The following is a 16,215-nucleotide window of genomic DNA, read 5'->3' as shown; positions in this document are numbered from 1 at the left end:
ACTCATCATTGATTTTTATCTTTGATTGTGACACATATTTCTTTTAAATGTGGAAGTTTAATCAGATCTAATCAGTTTTGTCTTAATTTCCCTGTTTTTTAGAAAACACTTGAGCAAGAGAAGCAGAGGAGGTTTGTTCTGGTCAACGAGCACAACAGACTAATACAGGCTGTGAGGGAAAAAGAGGCCAAGTTAAAGGAGCTCCAGATGTCACTGAGTGTACTGAGCCTCCGACCTGTAACTTACAACAATGAACACTCACTGAAGCAGGTAAATGTGAAAAAAACAAACACAAAACAGGCAGAAGACAATTCAATTCAAAATTCAAAAAAGATCTTGGCAGGCGATCCTTCAAAGTATTTCTAGTAGACAGATAAAAAGTGTATGAGGGCACAGGCTCTCTATATCATCATGTATGCTTTCTAAGACATACAGTATATTTATTGTTTTTTGTATACATTAACATCAAACATTAACATCAAACATTAACATTAACACTGCATCTTGAACATATGGCAGTAATGAAAATAATAATGATAATATAAATAATACTGAAAAGGACCTAAATAAATAAATAAATGAAGATAAAAAAAAACAAAGACAGACAAAAAATAAATTAAACCCCAGTTAGTCAATAAATTACTGCACAAACAATATTAAATAAAAACAAATAAACTAAAATAAAACAAAAAGAAAACTGTATTCTTAGTACATAGTACTGTATTTTCGAATTATCTCATTGTCCTATTGCCTCCTCCATATCCCCATTCTTTATCAGTTTAAACCAAACAAGGAAGATGATAAGCCAGCAGAAGCACTGGAACTAACTTAACAAACTAACACAGAGAGGGAACACATTTCAGACTACACTGCTGTGACATCCTACTGTTGTCACATCATCAATGATTGGGCTTTTCTTTATTTTTTTATGTCAGCGTATACGCCAGCTGGAGAACGACCGAGAGAGGGTAAAGATGGTGACCATAGAGGAGAAGAAAATCCTGGTGACCTATCACCATGTTTATGAGAACCTGCAGCAGGTGAGTTATGGTACTTTAAACTGTACACATAACAGTTTGTCTCAAAGGGCTTTACACAGCAGCATAACAATATCTACCTTTGACACTCAGTTACTGCGTGAGGGGAATGGTCATCACTGCAAATAATGGGACTTAAACTGAACTGAGCAAAAACATGAACACTACAGAGATCAAACAGGAAAAAATATCTATATGCATCACTTCTACTCAGTAACTTCAAAGGTATAATGCAATTTAATTTGAACAAACAAGTTGCAGTGTCCAAGCATTTAAACAGTGAGTATAGAAGGGATATTCACATGAGTTGTGTGAAATATACGAATGAAATAATAATCTACAACAAATTAATTCAGACAATTAGGGACCAGGCCAAGATTAATAAATTAATAAATGTCCTCATGTTGAGTTGAGTTTTCAAACAAAATGCCTGTTTATTCTTACTGTCGCTGCTTATCTGAATATTGAACCACACTCGAACATTCTAGTGTTTTTCAACATGTTTTCAAGAAAAATATTGTTTCTTAACTCATTGAGGTGGTAAAAAAAAAAAAACGGCTAATAGGAACTCAATGAGATGATTCCACTCATATACACCACCACACTGAGATGCAGCCCTTTAAAACCACTCTCTGTTCAGCTCATGTTTTGCATTTGTAATGTGGTTAGGAGGTCAGCGCTATAAACCAGGCCCTGGAACAGGAGGAGCATGCACTTGCCATTGGACAGGCGAAGGCAGACAAAGCTGTCAAAACACTTGGGTCGGCAGAAGCTGCTGCAGATGACACACTGGTAAGAGCTCTTGATGAAACTGGAGTTTGTAGCCATAAGTGTTTTTTTTATTAGTGTGTGGTGTCATCTGTTACAGTCTATGGTTGTGTATTACAGTAGGGCTGGGTTTAGAAAATACATTATCTGATTTTCACATTGATCTTCATTTGAAATATCGATTCATAAAATCCTTTGATCCATCTTTTCAAGGGGACATATTATGGAAATATCACATTTTGAAGGCTCTTTATACTGTATTTGGGTGTTTGTCTTGCCTTTCGGCCCCTAAAATGTGAGAATTGACAAAATAATCTGTAATGTGCAGACTCCCTAGGTTGAAATCCATGTGGTTTTATGAGCTGTTCCCTCGTTGTCTGGCAAGTAGAAGGGGTGGGAGGGGCAAGCAGTGGTTCATTTGCATTTAAAGGGACAGGCACTGAAACCAGCTGTTCTGAACAGGGCTGTTTTGAACAGATGAAAAAAAGTGCAGTGATGTTTGATCCTTGTGGTATTTTGCCCAAATCATGTCTCAGACATGTCTTTAAGACACCTGGGAACTATTTTAATTAGTGGAAAAGGGACATAATATGTTTCCTTTAATGCATGAAATTTTCTGTTTCCTCCTGTTTAGTCTCACACGAGATCACAGAGCAGTGTGATCACGCTGCTGCTGTGTCACTGCTGAAATGTACACATTGATTGGAGATGCACTGTTTGTTTCTGGAGTTGGTCATTTTAAATCATGTGCATTCATGTCACTGTTTTTGGGTCAATTTCTAATGTAAATATTCATATTCTTCATAATGAACCAGGTCAGAGAGTTCCATCTTTGTAACATTGACAGCATTATTGAATCTGAAATGTCTCTAAATGAATCAATATTGAATTGGATTGGAAATCGTATTGAATCGGGACCTTGTGAATCAGAATTGAATCGTTTTAGTAAATCAGTTGTGTTTCATGTGTTACATGAAATGACATTCACACAAAATAAATGTTTTGTATGTAAAAACACTGCACCATTTGTTTTAAAATTCCCTCTGGAGCCCATTGGAGTTATCTTTAGAGCAGTGGCTCCCACACTTTTCCAACTTGGGCCCATGTGAAAATCTCAAAAATGTTCCCAGCCCATAAACAATGTGCAGGCCAAATAATGCGTTCTCAGAGCACTCTTTTATTTTAATGATGAGAAAAACAAAACAAAACAATGAAAAGCGTATTTAAACATTTTTAATGTTTTATTTTATTTTTTTAACACTTAAGACATTATTCACATATTCTTATTTTTGTATAATTACTTTTTTCCCAAAAATCATACTGTTTTGAAAATGAATTGACGACCGACAGGTTGGGAATGACTGCTTTAGACTGTCAAACCTCAGTGATGGTTTTAAATGAGAGAATCTGCGTAAGCTCCTGTTTGCTTCAGCCAACTTGAGAAACTAGAGACGATTTGTACACTACAGCTGTGTGGGATGATCTCTGTTCTTCTCTGTCTGTCCAACCCATCAGGGCAAGTTGGTGGAGGTGGAGCATGCAAAGATGGAGAAGAAAAGAGCTGTTGAGCTGTACGAAGGAATGGAGCTCAAAAAAGAAACAGAGAAGTTTGGGTGTCTGAGCTCAAGAGGACAGAGCAGGCAGACTGAGCGGGTCAGAGCAGAAGATGAATAATATGAATCAATTTGTATAGAAGTGACTGATTAAGGTTCACTTATTGCAGCTGCTGTCTGTCATTTTTCACATGCAGGAAGAAGGGGAAGCACAGTCTGTACATTCTGTCGAAGGTACAGCTTCAGTATTTCTCCTGTCCCTCTGCTTCAGTGCTGTAAACCTAAATAAGTTATGTATCTTAATGAAGTTGTTGTCATGTGCCTCCTCAGACGATCAGTGTTACGACACCAGCGCTGCCTCAGAGTGCGACATGAACCTGGTTGAGGATATGGAGCCTCTGAGTGAGGCTCTGGGCTACACCGACGTGCAGGTACGGTGGCCACTTCAGGTCAAATCACATTTATATTAAGTCCATTCCATTTTATTTATAAAGCACAATTTTAAATAAACACAAAGGTTCCCAAAGTGATTTTTTAACCGTTAAAACCTTTAAAAGCTTTTACAGTAAGATACAACACAATAAAACAAAATAAAAAGATAAAAGACACAATAAAACATAATAGATGAATAGACTGTCCACCCCTGATAAAATATCTGTTCAGCTGACCTGAGAGATCGGCTGGGTGTGTAGGGGTGCAGAAGCTCAGAGATTTACGATGGGGGCAAGACCATTTACAGATTTAAAAGCAAATAAAATAATTTAAAAATGAATTCTTAAATGGACAGGTAGCCAGTGGAGTGAAGCCAAAATTGGTGAAATGTTCAGCATCAGTAAAGCAGTTATAGATTTTTTTTTTTCCCGTAAAAAGAAAAAGGGGGATCATGAAATCTGCACCTCCACATCTCACTAATTACAAAATACCTTGTCATATTTGAAAAAAGAGGTTGTGGTTGTATGGGGTGAAAGAACAACAGGAAAACCACAAATTGCAGCAATTTCCTGCAGGTGTTGTGAAGGTTGCTATGCACCAAGATTCTCTGTCCAGCCAAGACAAATGAATAGTAGCACTGAATGTTGTTGGACAGATCCAGACTAACTGTCTCCAGTCTTCATGCTAAGCTAAGTTAATCAGCTGATAGATTTAATTTTATATTTAGAATTCAGTAAGAAAATCACAATAATGTAATGCTTTTTGAGTAACTCTATTGGCCTGAGGACAGTCCATCTTATCTCTTTCTGCGGCATGCTACACAACTTTCTAATGATGCACTGTGCAAAAAAAAGTCTTTGGCTACATTTCATGGTAGGTGGTTAATGCCACATTGGTTACAGTGAAACCAAACACCTCATTATTTGTATATGATGTGACCAGAGAGCTTTGTTAACCCACTGTTGTGTAGCTGAATCGGGTGTCTCCTGCCTGTCCCAACAGAAGCTGGTCAACAAGGTGGTGTCTCAGCAAGCCACCAAGGAGCAGCTGACCTCTGAGAAAACCCAGTATGATGAACAGATTGAAGAGGAGGTCCAAGTCCTGGCTGATCTGGACCTCCAGTACTCCAAGGCCAAGTACAGTGAGAAAGCCGCTGCTACAAGGTGCCTAATTATATATTCTTCATTCATTTAATTTGTCTGCATGGAAATTTAAGAGGAACTATGCAGGATTTTTACCTTAACTAATGTATGTTACATTTTTACCTTAGTTAGCTCCAGAGTCCTAGTGCTGGTTAAATCAATGACTTGTAATAGTTCCAGGGAGAATGGAGGCTCTCTGCCTTCCACCTAGCGTCTCTTGGCTGAAAACCCCGACACCGCGACACAAACGCGCCCCGTAACCCGTAATCTCTTGTTTATACACATTGTGACGTGTATATGATAAATAACGTTATCCACTGCTCCATGGATTGATTTCTTGGCATCTTCGTTGTAAACAAATGCACATGGAGGAGAGGAGGGTTAGTGAAACAGTAGTCTGAACTGACGGAAGTGCGTTGCTGCGATTAGCCTCTGATTGGTCGGAACGAGCCACCCGGCGGAAGTCCCACCTCCGTGCTGCAGCTTTCACAGTCCGCCCGGTAAAGGGAAACATCAACAAACAACAACAGGAACCGAACCATGGATCTATTATACATCCGTGTCATGAACCGAACAGAAGAATACATATCCGTCAGCGGTTACCAACCGCCGTTAAACCGAACAAAAGAATAAATATCCGTCAACGATTGCCGACCGTCGTTACACCGCGGACCGAAATCCAGTTTCCAACCGGCAATATTTTGCAAGCGCACCGTTGCTACGGCGTTGCTACGGCGCCGACCACAACGATTGTGACTGGTTGAAAAAATTCCAAACGGCCGGAGCGTTTTTTTCTCTGATCGCAGAATCATAGGCGGACCAGCCAGACTCTCCTTCTTCTTTGGAGGAGGGTCTGGCGAGCAAGACTAGTGAAACAGTGGAAAAGTGACCAGACTTGCATATTTCCCCTGAGTATTTGCTTCCTGTGTCATAATGTTACATTATTATTTCATAGTGTGGTGAATGTGCACGTCAGAACTTCTCTAGGAGAGTGTTTTGGAATTGTTGGATTGTGTATTTGATGAGTTTGATGAGAGACAGGGGACCTGTACTGTTCACCTACTCCTATGACTATAGGGATTATGGGCGAATTTGTCAAAATGTTGAGCTATCCCTTTAACATTGTTCTATACCATTTTTTTCATGCTTGTGTTGAAATAAACAGCTCAACCTTACCAAGTACCTGACCGTGGAAACATCATTGTTTTTGAAAAGGGTATAAAAATGTAGTCTTGTAGTTTAATACTTACAGTACTTTAGTAACAATATTAGACATAATGTTGGACTGACTGACTCCATGGATAAGTAACCAATGCATGCATGTCTCCTCATACCACCCAGTCTGTTGTAGATGTTAGGTTTGCCACATGCAGTGAGCCATCAGTCTGGATTACTGCATCTGTCTTTGAGCTCACATGGCAGGTGGTGGCTTAACACCTGTGGCTATATGATGGATTTGGTAATGATGATGATGATTACTTGAAAGCTTTTCTTCTGATATTAGACCTGACTGATGTCTCTGCTAATTTCTTTTGAGATGACCCCACACACACACATACACACCAATAGGGGTAAGAGGGGACCTGTCAGGCCAAGCTGCCAAGAGGGGTCTTATGTTTCTGCTTATTTTGAAAAACCAAAAATGGAATATAAAATTGACTTTTAAGGTGTTTTGCCATAATATTACTGAAAATGTGACTTTTAATTATTTTTAAAGAAATTGCCAAGAGGGGACTTGGATCTCTGAGCGACATTTACCTATCAAAGAGTGGACCTCCACATACTGCAGTGGAGCTGTCTGCACCCATTCATTCACCTAACGACCCATTCACCTAATGAGTCTTTGTTTACAACAATGACTTTCTCAGTTTCTTTCAAGAATGGATAATATAACTTGAGAGTTATCATTACTTATTTTAAAGTCTCTGTAATACAAATTATATATATATATATATATATATATATATATATATATATATATATAATCATGGCCACATTTGAGAGTAAATATTTTTTTATTGAATTGCATGCAATTCAGAAGTAACATGGCTGCATGCACTAATATCAAGTTCTGCAGTATAAGCAACATCATTTACTTAAAACCAGCTTTAATGAATGAATTCCTTTTTTCTTAACAAAGATAATTTGCTTGTCTGTCTTTACTCATCCATAAATGTGTTGCCTCTGTCATTCTTAGCAGTCCAAGAGGGGACCTACTATCATCTCAATTTTAAATAGTCAAAATGCTCCATACATCTGGTTTCAACCAATTACAGTAATAGGAAATACATTAATATGTAATATGTTTGAATAAGAAATAAATAAGCAAAAATGATCATTCTTAAGATAATGTTTTTCATCAAAACTTAACACAAACATTTCTAATAAAGTAGCACCAATAATGTTGTCATTATTTTTAAATGTAGGGTGCACTACTGCAACACACATTTCTACAGTCTATTAATTTTTCCCCTACAAGAGTTTTATACTCCTTTACTGCATTGTTGTTATAGTAAAAATATTTGAATTAAACCAAGGGTTTTAGGTCACATTTAATGTACTTGCATCATGAATCTGTATTTATGAGGATGTATTTTATTTACTGTTTTACATTACAGAAAAAGGTCCACACTTGGTTTATATGGAATGACAGGGGTCCACTGTTGGTTGGTGCATAATGATACAAGTGCCCACTTAGTTAGCATGAAGTGAAATACACACTCCATCATGTATGAATAAGAAAGAAATAAGCAAAAGCGATCATCCGTAAGAGAAATTTTTCATCAAAACCCAACACAAACATTTCTAATAAAGTAGCACCAATAATGTTGTAATTATTTTTAAATGTAGGGTGTACTACTGCAACACACATTTCTACAGTCTATTAATTTTTCCCCTACAAGAGTTTTATACACCTTGACTGCATTGTTGTTATAGGAAAAATATTTGAATTAAAACTCAGGGTTTTAGGTCACATTTAATGTACTTGCATAATGAATCTGTATTTATGAGGATGTATTTTATTTACTGTTTTACATTACAGAAAAAGGTCCACACTTGGTTTATATGGAATGACAGGGGTCCACTGTTGGTTGGGGCATAATGACACAAGCTCCCACTGAGATAGCACGGAGCGACATACACACTCCAGCATGGGTGGATAAGCAGAAATGAGAGGAAATTGCTAAGTTTTAAGATACATTTTAAATCTAGATTTAATACAAACATTTGTAACTATTAATACACACAACACACACGCACAAACACATGCAAACACACATATTTAAACTAAAGTAGAACTGGTGAAGTTGTCATTGCAGTTTTTTTAAAACATGGGATGTACTGTGAAAACTCAATGGCAACCTATCATGATACTTAAGGGAATATTTCAGTTATTGACATTTATGGATCAACAATAAAACATGTATGGGAAAATAAAGGAGGAGCTGGGGGGTCATCAGTTTGTCTGAGATACAAGGGATAATTCTTCTAGAGGATGGATTAACCTCACTAAGTAATATGATATACCACTGCAACACACCTTTCTACAGTCTGTCAAGTTTTTGACTTAATAAAGTTTCATACTCCTTGACTGCATTGTTGTCATGGGAAAACTACTTTAAATAACTAAACTCAGGATTCAACATGGTCTGATGGCCCAGAGCCACAAAGTGTTATTCTGTAGTCACCTAATATCCCATATAGATGAAGCTCTGTGGTGGCCACCTATTGTCACTCTTCTACTTTTTAACAGCACATGGTTTCAATCAATTTTAATGTATTTGCATTCTATATCTATATTAATAGGGATGCATTTTACTTATTGTTTTTGCATTGCAGAAAAAAAGGTCCACACTTGGTTTGTATGGAATGACAGGGGTCCACTGTTGGTTGGTGCATAATGATACAAGTGCCCACTTAGTTAGCATGAAGTGAAATACACACTCTATCATGTATGAATAAGAAAGAAATAAGCAAAAGTGATCATCCGTAAGATAAATTTTTCATCACAGCTCCACGTTACACTTGTTCCAGGCTCTGCCCGTCGTTTTTCTCTAGAAATCTAAACTTTTTCCAACTTTTTTATCTCCGTAGCGATCGCACTCGTCTTCTCCTTCTTCTTCACTTCTTGCTCTGATCTACAGTCTCATTCGTTCTACACATCCCAGAAGCCCCAAAATTACTCACAGTGTGGGCGACAGCGTCCCCATTTACCAGCCGCAGAAAACTGCGTTTGACGTATATGTACGTCAATGGCACTCAATGAGTTAAGTGGGAGGTACACAATAAATCTAATTCTAATCAAATTTATTTTGAAAACAAATAGTAGAATGGCAATCTGATTCAGTGATTAATTTGTTACACATTTGGGTTGCTTCCTAATGATTTTTTGATGTTTTAGTACCCAGCTAAACACAAGTGTGTATATTCCTTACTATCTACAGTATGTATGTGCCTTGCAGGCACTTTACTTGCAAGTGTGTGTATGCAGTGTTTTATAAATCTGAATATTTTTGTCACATCACATCTACCCCGACACTTTAGAGCTCTTCTGTCTCGACGCCGTGTTTGCCTTCGTTCTGACCTGAACATGGCATGTGTTGTTTGGGTTAGAAACATGCACATTTGCAAAGGAAAAAAAAAGCTAAATCGATTAGCAGAATCATTAAGCATGCACGCACACAATCCCAAGGAAATGATCACGTGGGAACCAGTTCTGAAGAGGAACCAGTTCTCAATTCCCACCCATAGACTTCAGTCTATGATGTGGACACAAAAGCATTCCTCTACATTGAAGTAGTGAAGTCATCAACACTCATGTATTTCACAGATCCTAAAGCCTGGTACACACATAAAGATTCTCTAAATTTCAACCAATTTTTTTTTATCTGTGAAAGACTCCACACATGAAGATAAAAAATCTGTGATTGAACAGTTTTGATCGTATTGTGTGTGGTGTGCTGTGATATTCCAAACACAGCTCACCACACACACATTAAGATTTTTCAGAATCTTGACCCTCCGGTCAGAAAACTGAGATCCGTATTGTTGTAGCTACTCTTTCGGGTCTATTTCCGGAATGGACAATGAGAGCGATGTAATTTTTTAAAAATGAAAGCGGGACACTTCAGCCTTTACAACGATACCATCTGTGTGTGTCTGTGTGTCTGTGGCTTCGGACGCCGAGCAGTAAAGCGGCTGTGAGCGGCGGTCACATGATCGTTTAAACATGGCTGCTCTATTGCTGGCTGTTGCCGGCTATGATCGCTACCGTCTTTGCTATCGGCTATCAGGAAATCTCCCGTGTATGTGAATGTCTGTGTGAACCTCGTGTATTGCCAGGGCTGCACCGTGGCTCTCTGTAGGATTGCCGGTGTTGTGTCGAGAAGTGGCTTGCCGCGAGCAGCATGCAGAGCTTGGCAAGCAGGCACTTCTCAGCACAACACCAGCTTTCCACACGCAAGATGACTTTTGATTTGTAAATATTGAACATGTTTAATATTTACGATTATCGGCGCCGAACGTTTTCCGAGGCGATTGTTGTGAGAATTTTGACTCTTAACACACCACACACTACAAGAGAATCTCATAAAATAATCTTAAGACTTTAGGATAATTGGTCGATTTTTGTCTTTGGTCGGAAGGGGAAAATCGGGGCAAAATCAGCCCAATTATCTTTATGTGTGTGGTAGGCTTAACTCTACCTCCACTCTCCACTCTAAATGTGGAACTGGCTTCTGAGAAGTGAGTGAGGGCTTTAAATCTGTGCCAGACGACTTGTGTCAGTCCTTGACTGTCGGCAGTGTGGGGGATGGTTTCTTGTAGCTGACGATGGTCGTTAGCAACTCTGAAGGGCAACCTGGAAAAGACTAACATCCTTCAGCCAAGATCTTATATCCAAATCAGACTAACAAACAATGGAATTCCCCAGTCCTAGGTTGGCCATGTGCTACACACCTATGGACTTCTGTGGCAACTGTAAAGAGTGGGTGTCCCAGCAATAATCCACCCTGTCAAGTCTTTGATGAGTTTTGTAAAGGTGTGTGATGCCTTGTGATCAGTATAATATTTTGTCAGCCTTTATATGATCTACCATTGTGTGCCAGTAGAAATGTTGTCTGAAATTAGGATTAATCAGATTGCCAGAGATACGGGGGATAAATCAGCTATAGTGGATGGAATAACTCCAAAATACCCACTGTTGAACTACTGCAACACACATTTTTACTTACCAAACTATTAGCTCTACTGGAGTTCATGTATACCTGTCTGAATATTTTTGGTCCACAACAAAAATGAAAACTAAAACTAAATTTGTGTTTTTTTTCCTTCTGTATATTACACACTGTATCACATAGTCATACACATCTATAGATGAAATTGGTGTATGAATTGAAACCTAATTTAAAGTTGTCAAAAGGTACAGGATTGGCACAGGATCAGAGAGTTTACATTAAGTGGGAAGTACACAATAAAAGCTGTATTCAGTTCACACTGGTGCTCAGCAGAAATGGGTCTGGTTGCTTTCAGGATGTGTGGCTTGTACATTCAACAATCCCATATTACCTTATTCATAGCATCTGAAGTGGATTATAAACAAATTCAATTAATTGTGTTCAGAAGATGGTAAAACGTTATCTAATTTATTTATATTTTTAAGTAATTAATTTGTTATCTATTTTGGTTGTTTCCTAATGATTTTCTTTCGTTTCAGTACCCAGCTAAACACAAGTGTGTATATTCCTTATTATCTAGGTGTATAACCTTGTGCATGTTGTAGTAAGCAATGTGACTTCATTACATTTACACACAGTTTTCTAAGTAGAGTTGAACATTTTTAATGGGGTTTCAGTCTATGATGTGGGCACAAAACATTCCTCTACATTGAAGTAGTTAAGTCACCAGCACTCATGTATTTCACAGATCCTAACTTTCAGGTAGAGTTGTTGAACTGGGATCTGAGAAGTGAGTGAATGGAGTGAGAGCGGAGTGAGTGCCAGATGACCTGTGTCAGTCCTTGAGTGTGGGCAGTGTGGGGGATGGTTTGTCGTAGCTGACGATGATCGTTAGGCATTTTCAGGTTGGGCTTCAGAGTTTCTACCTTCTTTCAGCCAATATCTTTATCCAAATCAGACCGACTGAGACACAGGTATGCCCAGGTCTTAGGTTGGCCATGTGCTACCTACGCACCTATGGCCTATGGTGACTCAACTTCTGTGGCAACTGTAAAGAGTGGGTGTACCAGCAATATTCCATTTTGTCTAAAGAATTGTCAGTTCTTTGATGAGTTTTGTGAATGTGTGTAATTACCTGTTATAATATTCTGTGACAGGGCCTTTATATGAGCCACCATTGTCTGCTAGTAGTAATGCTGTCTGAGAACAACATTTAACATGGAATAAGAAATTAGGATTCATCAGATTGTCATGGATACAGGGAATATGTCAGTGTGTGGACGGAATAACCCCCAAAAGCCCCCGTTAAACTACTCATTAAAAGGTATTTAGAAAATCAAGGGAAACAAAGGAACGCATAAATATAAAAACACATGCAAAGCCTTACAAAGCCTTGTAAAGGACAAGGACACAGCAATAACTATATTCCTCAGACACGGTCCACACCACTGTCAACTTTTTTATTTGTGTTGCAGCAGTTCAACATTGAGCTATTTGGGGTTATTCCATCCACACAATGCCTTATCCCTTGTATCTCTGACAATCTGATGAATCCTAATTTCTTGTGCCATGTTAAGTAAGATGTTGTTCCCAGACAACATTTCTGGCAGAGAATGGTAGCTCATAAAAATGCTCTGTGACTCTATATTGCATGTACCCATGTTTCAGTCAGTCTGTTTTGAATGTAAGTAAGTGGAGTGAAATGCACACTCCATCATGTATGAATAAGAAAGAAATAAGCAAAAGTGATCATCCTTAAGAGAAACTTTTCATCAAAACTTAACACAAACATTTCTAATAAAGTAGCTCAGATAAATACAGTGGGGCCAGGCCGTTAAGTGCTTTAAAAACAAACATTAAAAGTTTAAAATCAATTCTGTAAGGGACAGGGAGCCAGTGAAGGGAGTTAAGAACAGGAGTAATGTGCTCACGTCTATTAGTGTTAGTTAAAAGACGGGCAGCAGCGTTTTGGACAAGTTGGAGGCGACTGAGCGAAGACTGGGAGACGCCAACATAAAATGCATTGCAATAGTCCAATCTAGAACTGATTACTGCAACGCATGGATGGCTTTCTCGAGGTCGTGGCAGTTTAAAAACATTTTGACTGTGTGAATGTGTGTGGCAATAGTTTAACATAGGGATCCTCTCAATGAATTATCCCTTGTATCTCTGACAAACTGATGATCCCCCATTCCCTCTGTATTTTCCCATATCAAATTGTCGTATATCAGTACCTCTTTGATGGTTTACTTGTACATAATATATCATCGTAGGTTGCCATTGAGTTTTCACAGTACACCCCACATAAAAAAACACAACATTACCGTTGCTACTTCATTATAAATGTTTGTATTAAGTTTTGATGAAAGTTTTGAGCTTTTGAGGTTAATCGATCCTCTAGAAGAATTATCCCTTGTATCTCAGACAAACTGATGACCCCCCAGCTCCTCTTTTATTTTCCCATACATGTTTTATTGTTGATCCATAAATGTCAATAACTGAAATATTCCCTTAAGTATCATGATAGGTTGCCATTGAGTTTTCACAGTAACTAACCCTAACCCCATGTTTAAAAACAAAACTACAATGACAACTTCACCAGTGCTACTTAAGTTGAAATATGTGTGTTTGATGTGTTTGTGTGTGTGTTATGTGTATTAATAGTTACAAATGTTTGTATTAAATTTAGATTTAAAATGTATCTTAAAACTTAGCAATTTCTCTCATTTCTGCTTATCCACCCATGCCACCCGTGTGTATGTCACTCCGTACCAACCAACAGTGGACCCCTGTCATTCCATATAAACCAAGTGTGGACCTTTTTCTGTAATGTAAAACAGTAAATAAAATACATCCTCATAAATACAGATTCATGATGCAAGTACATTAAATGTGACCTAAAACCCTGAGTTTTAATCCAAATATTTGTCCTATAACAACAATTTGTTTATTTGTTTATTTGTTAGGATCCCCATTAGCTGCGCTCTAGAACGCCGCTAGTCTTCCTGGGGTCCACAGTTAAAACCAGTGCAGTCAAGGAGTATAAAACTCTTGTAGGGGAAAAATTAATAGACTGTAGATATGTGTGTTGCAGTAGTACACCCTACATTTAAAAATAATTACAACATTATTGGTGCTACTTTATTAGAAATGTTTGTGTTAAGTTTTGATGAAAAATTTATCTTAAGGATGATCACTTTTGCTTATTTATTTCTTATTCATACATGATGGAGTGTGTGTGTCGCTCCGTGCTATCTCAGTGGGAACTTGTGACATTATGCACCAACCAACAGTGGGCCCCTGTCATTCCATATAAACCAAGTGTGGACCTTTTTCTACAACGTAAATCAACTAATAATTCCTATACAGATTTATGACGCAAGTAGGCCTACATTAAAATTGATTGAAATCACATGCTTTTAAAAGGTAAAAGGCTGACCATAGGTGGCCCCAACAGGGCTTCATCTACATGAGATGTACGTGGCCAAAAAGTAACTTTTTGTGGCTCTCATGTCAAACTGTGAGTAGTTTAAGTATTTTTCCCATGACAACAATGCAGTTAAGTAGTATAAAACACCAGTACAGTGAAAAATTAATAGACTGTAGAAATAGTTTAACATAGGGACTTTGTGAGATTAATCCTCTCAATGAATTATCCCTTGTTTCTCTGACAAACTGATGATCTCCCAAACCCTCTGTATTTTCCCCCAAAGATAACAAATTGCCGTGCCAATACTTTAATATCAGTTACTCTTTGATGGTTTACTTCTACATAATATATCATCGTAGGTTGCCATTGAGTTTTCACAGTACACCCCACATAAAAAAAACCACAACATTACTGTTATTACTTCATTAGAAATGTTTGTATTACATTTTGATGAAAGTTTTCTCATAAGAACTATCAAATTTTCTTCTTCTTTTTTTTTATTCGTATGCTCAAGTGTGTATGTCGCTCCAAGCTAACTTAGTGGGAACCTGCGCCATTATGTACCAGCCAACAGTGGACCTCTGTCATTCCATATAAACCAAGTGTGGACCTTTTTCTGTAATGTAAAACAGTAAATAAAATACATCCTTATGAATACAGATTTATGATGCACGTACATTAAGATTACCCTAAATCTTAAAACCCTCTATTAAAAAATTAATAGACTGTAGAAATGTGTGTTGCAGTAGTACACCCTACATTTAAAAAATAATTACAACATTATTGGTGCTACTTTATTAGAAATGTTTGTTTTAAGTTTTGATGAAAGTTTGTTCTTAAGGATGATCACTTTTGCTTATTTCTTTCTTAATCATATATGATGGAGTGTGTATGTCACTCCATGCTAACTAAGTGGGAACGTGTCATTATACATCAACCAACAGTGGACCCCTGTCATTCCATATAAACCAAGTGTGGACCTTTTTCTGCAATGTAAATCAACTAATAATTACTATAAATACAGATTGAGAACACATAAAATTGAAACCCTGCGCTTAAAAAAACTGGACAAGCAACAATACCAAGGTCAATTATTTTTAATGTTTAATCAGAATTCAACAAAAATTATCTAAATGACCATTTTATTTCTAATTGTGTTATGGGTGTTCAATTTTTTCATTATTTTAAAATTTCTATTATACCTAATACAGTGTTGAGTTCAAACTTAAGACATCCATGAACATGGAACCTTTATATTTTGTTACAAAGAATAACAAATTATGTTTCAAGGTACTGGTTTGTTCACTAAGGAGCCTGTTTGATAGCCTCTCTACAGTCTGAAAGGCTGCCGGGGCTGCAAGTCGTTCACACTATGGAGGAGTGTAAGAAACGACGTGTGTGAATGAGTCGTTAAAAAACCCTGCTCCAGCCTGCCGGGGCACTGCTGAATATGGTATTTTACACACACACACACTCAGGTCCCCTCTTGGCTAAAGTTAAAAAAATTAACCAGAAGGTTTTTCACATGATTTTAAGTTGATTTAAAGCATGTCCAACAGGGGACCTAAAAAAAGTCCCCTGTTGGCTGCTTGGTCCCCTGTTGGTGAATGTGTAACGACGCCGATGTCCCCTCTTAGATAGGAACAACAGTGCACACACACACACACACACACACAC

General features: G+C 37.8%; 1 protein-coding gene across 1 annotated transcript in view; it reads left to right on the top strand.

Moving 5' to 3' along the window:
• LOC146982045 (coiled-coil domain-containing protein 183-like) overlaps window positions 1-16,215 on the top strand; it is a 28,621-nt gene that overhangs the window by 2,123 nt on the left and 10,283 nt on the right. Inside the window, exons 3-9 of the mRNA XM_085788228.1 lie at window positions 103-270; window positions 936-1,040; window positions 1,707-1,829; window positions 3,321-3,458; window positions 3,556-3,592; window positions 3,689-3,789; window positions 4,793-4,953. Coding sequence (XP_085644354.1) covers window positions 103-270; window positions 936-1,040; window positions 1,707-1,829; window positions 3,321-3,458; window positions 3,556-3,592; window positions 3,689-3,789; window positions 4,793-4,953 — 833 coding nt within the window. The remainder of the gene's footprint in view (window positions 1-102; window positions 271-935; window positions 1,041-1,706; window positions 1,830-3,320; window positions 3,459-3,555; window positions 3,593-3,688; window positions 3,790-4,792; window positions 4,954-16,215) is intronic.

The sequence above is a fragment of the Trachurus japonicus genome, chromosome 9, assembly GCF_045865225.1.
Source record: "Trachurus japonicus isolate A0001 chromosome 9, Traja_1.0".
In the NCBI taxonomy this organism is placed as follows: Eukaryota; Metazoa; Chordata; class Actinopteri; order Carangiformes; family Carangidae; genus Trachurus; species Trachurus japonicus.
This window is presented reverse-complemented; position numbering and strand designations above follow the sequence as displayed.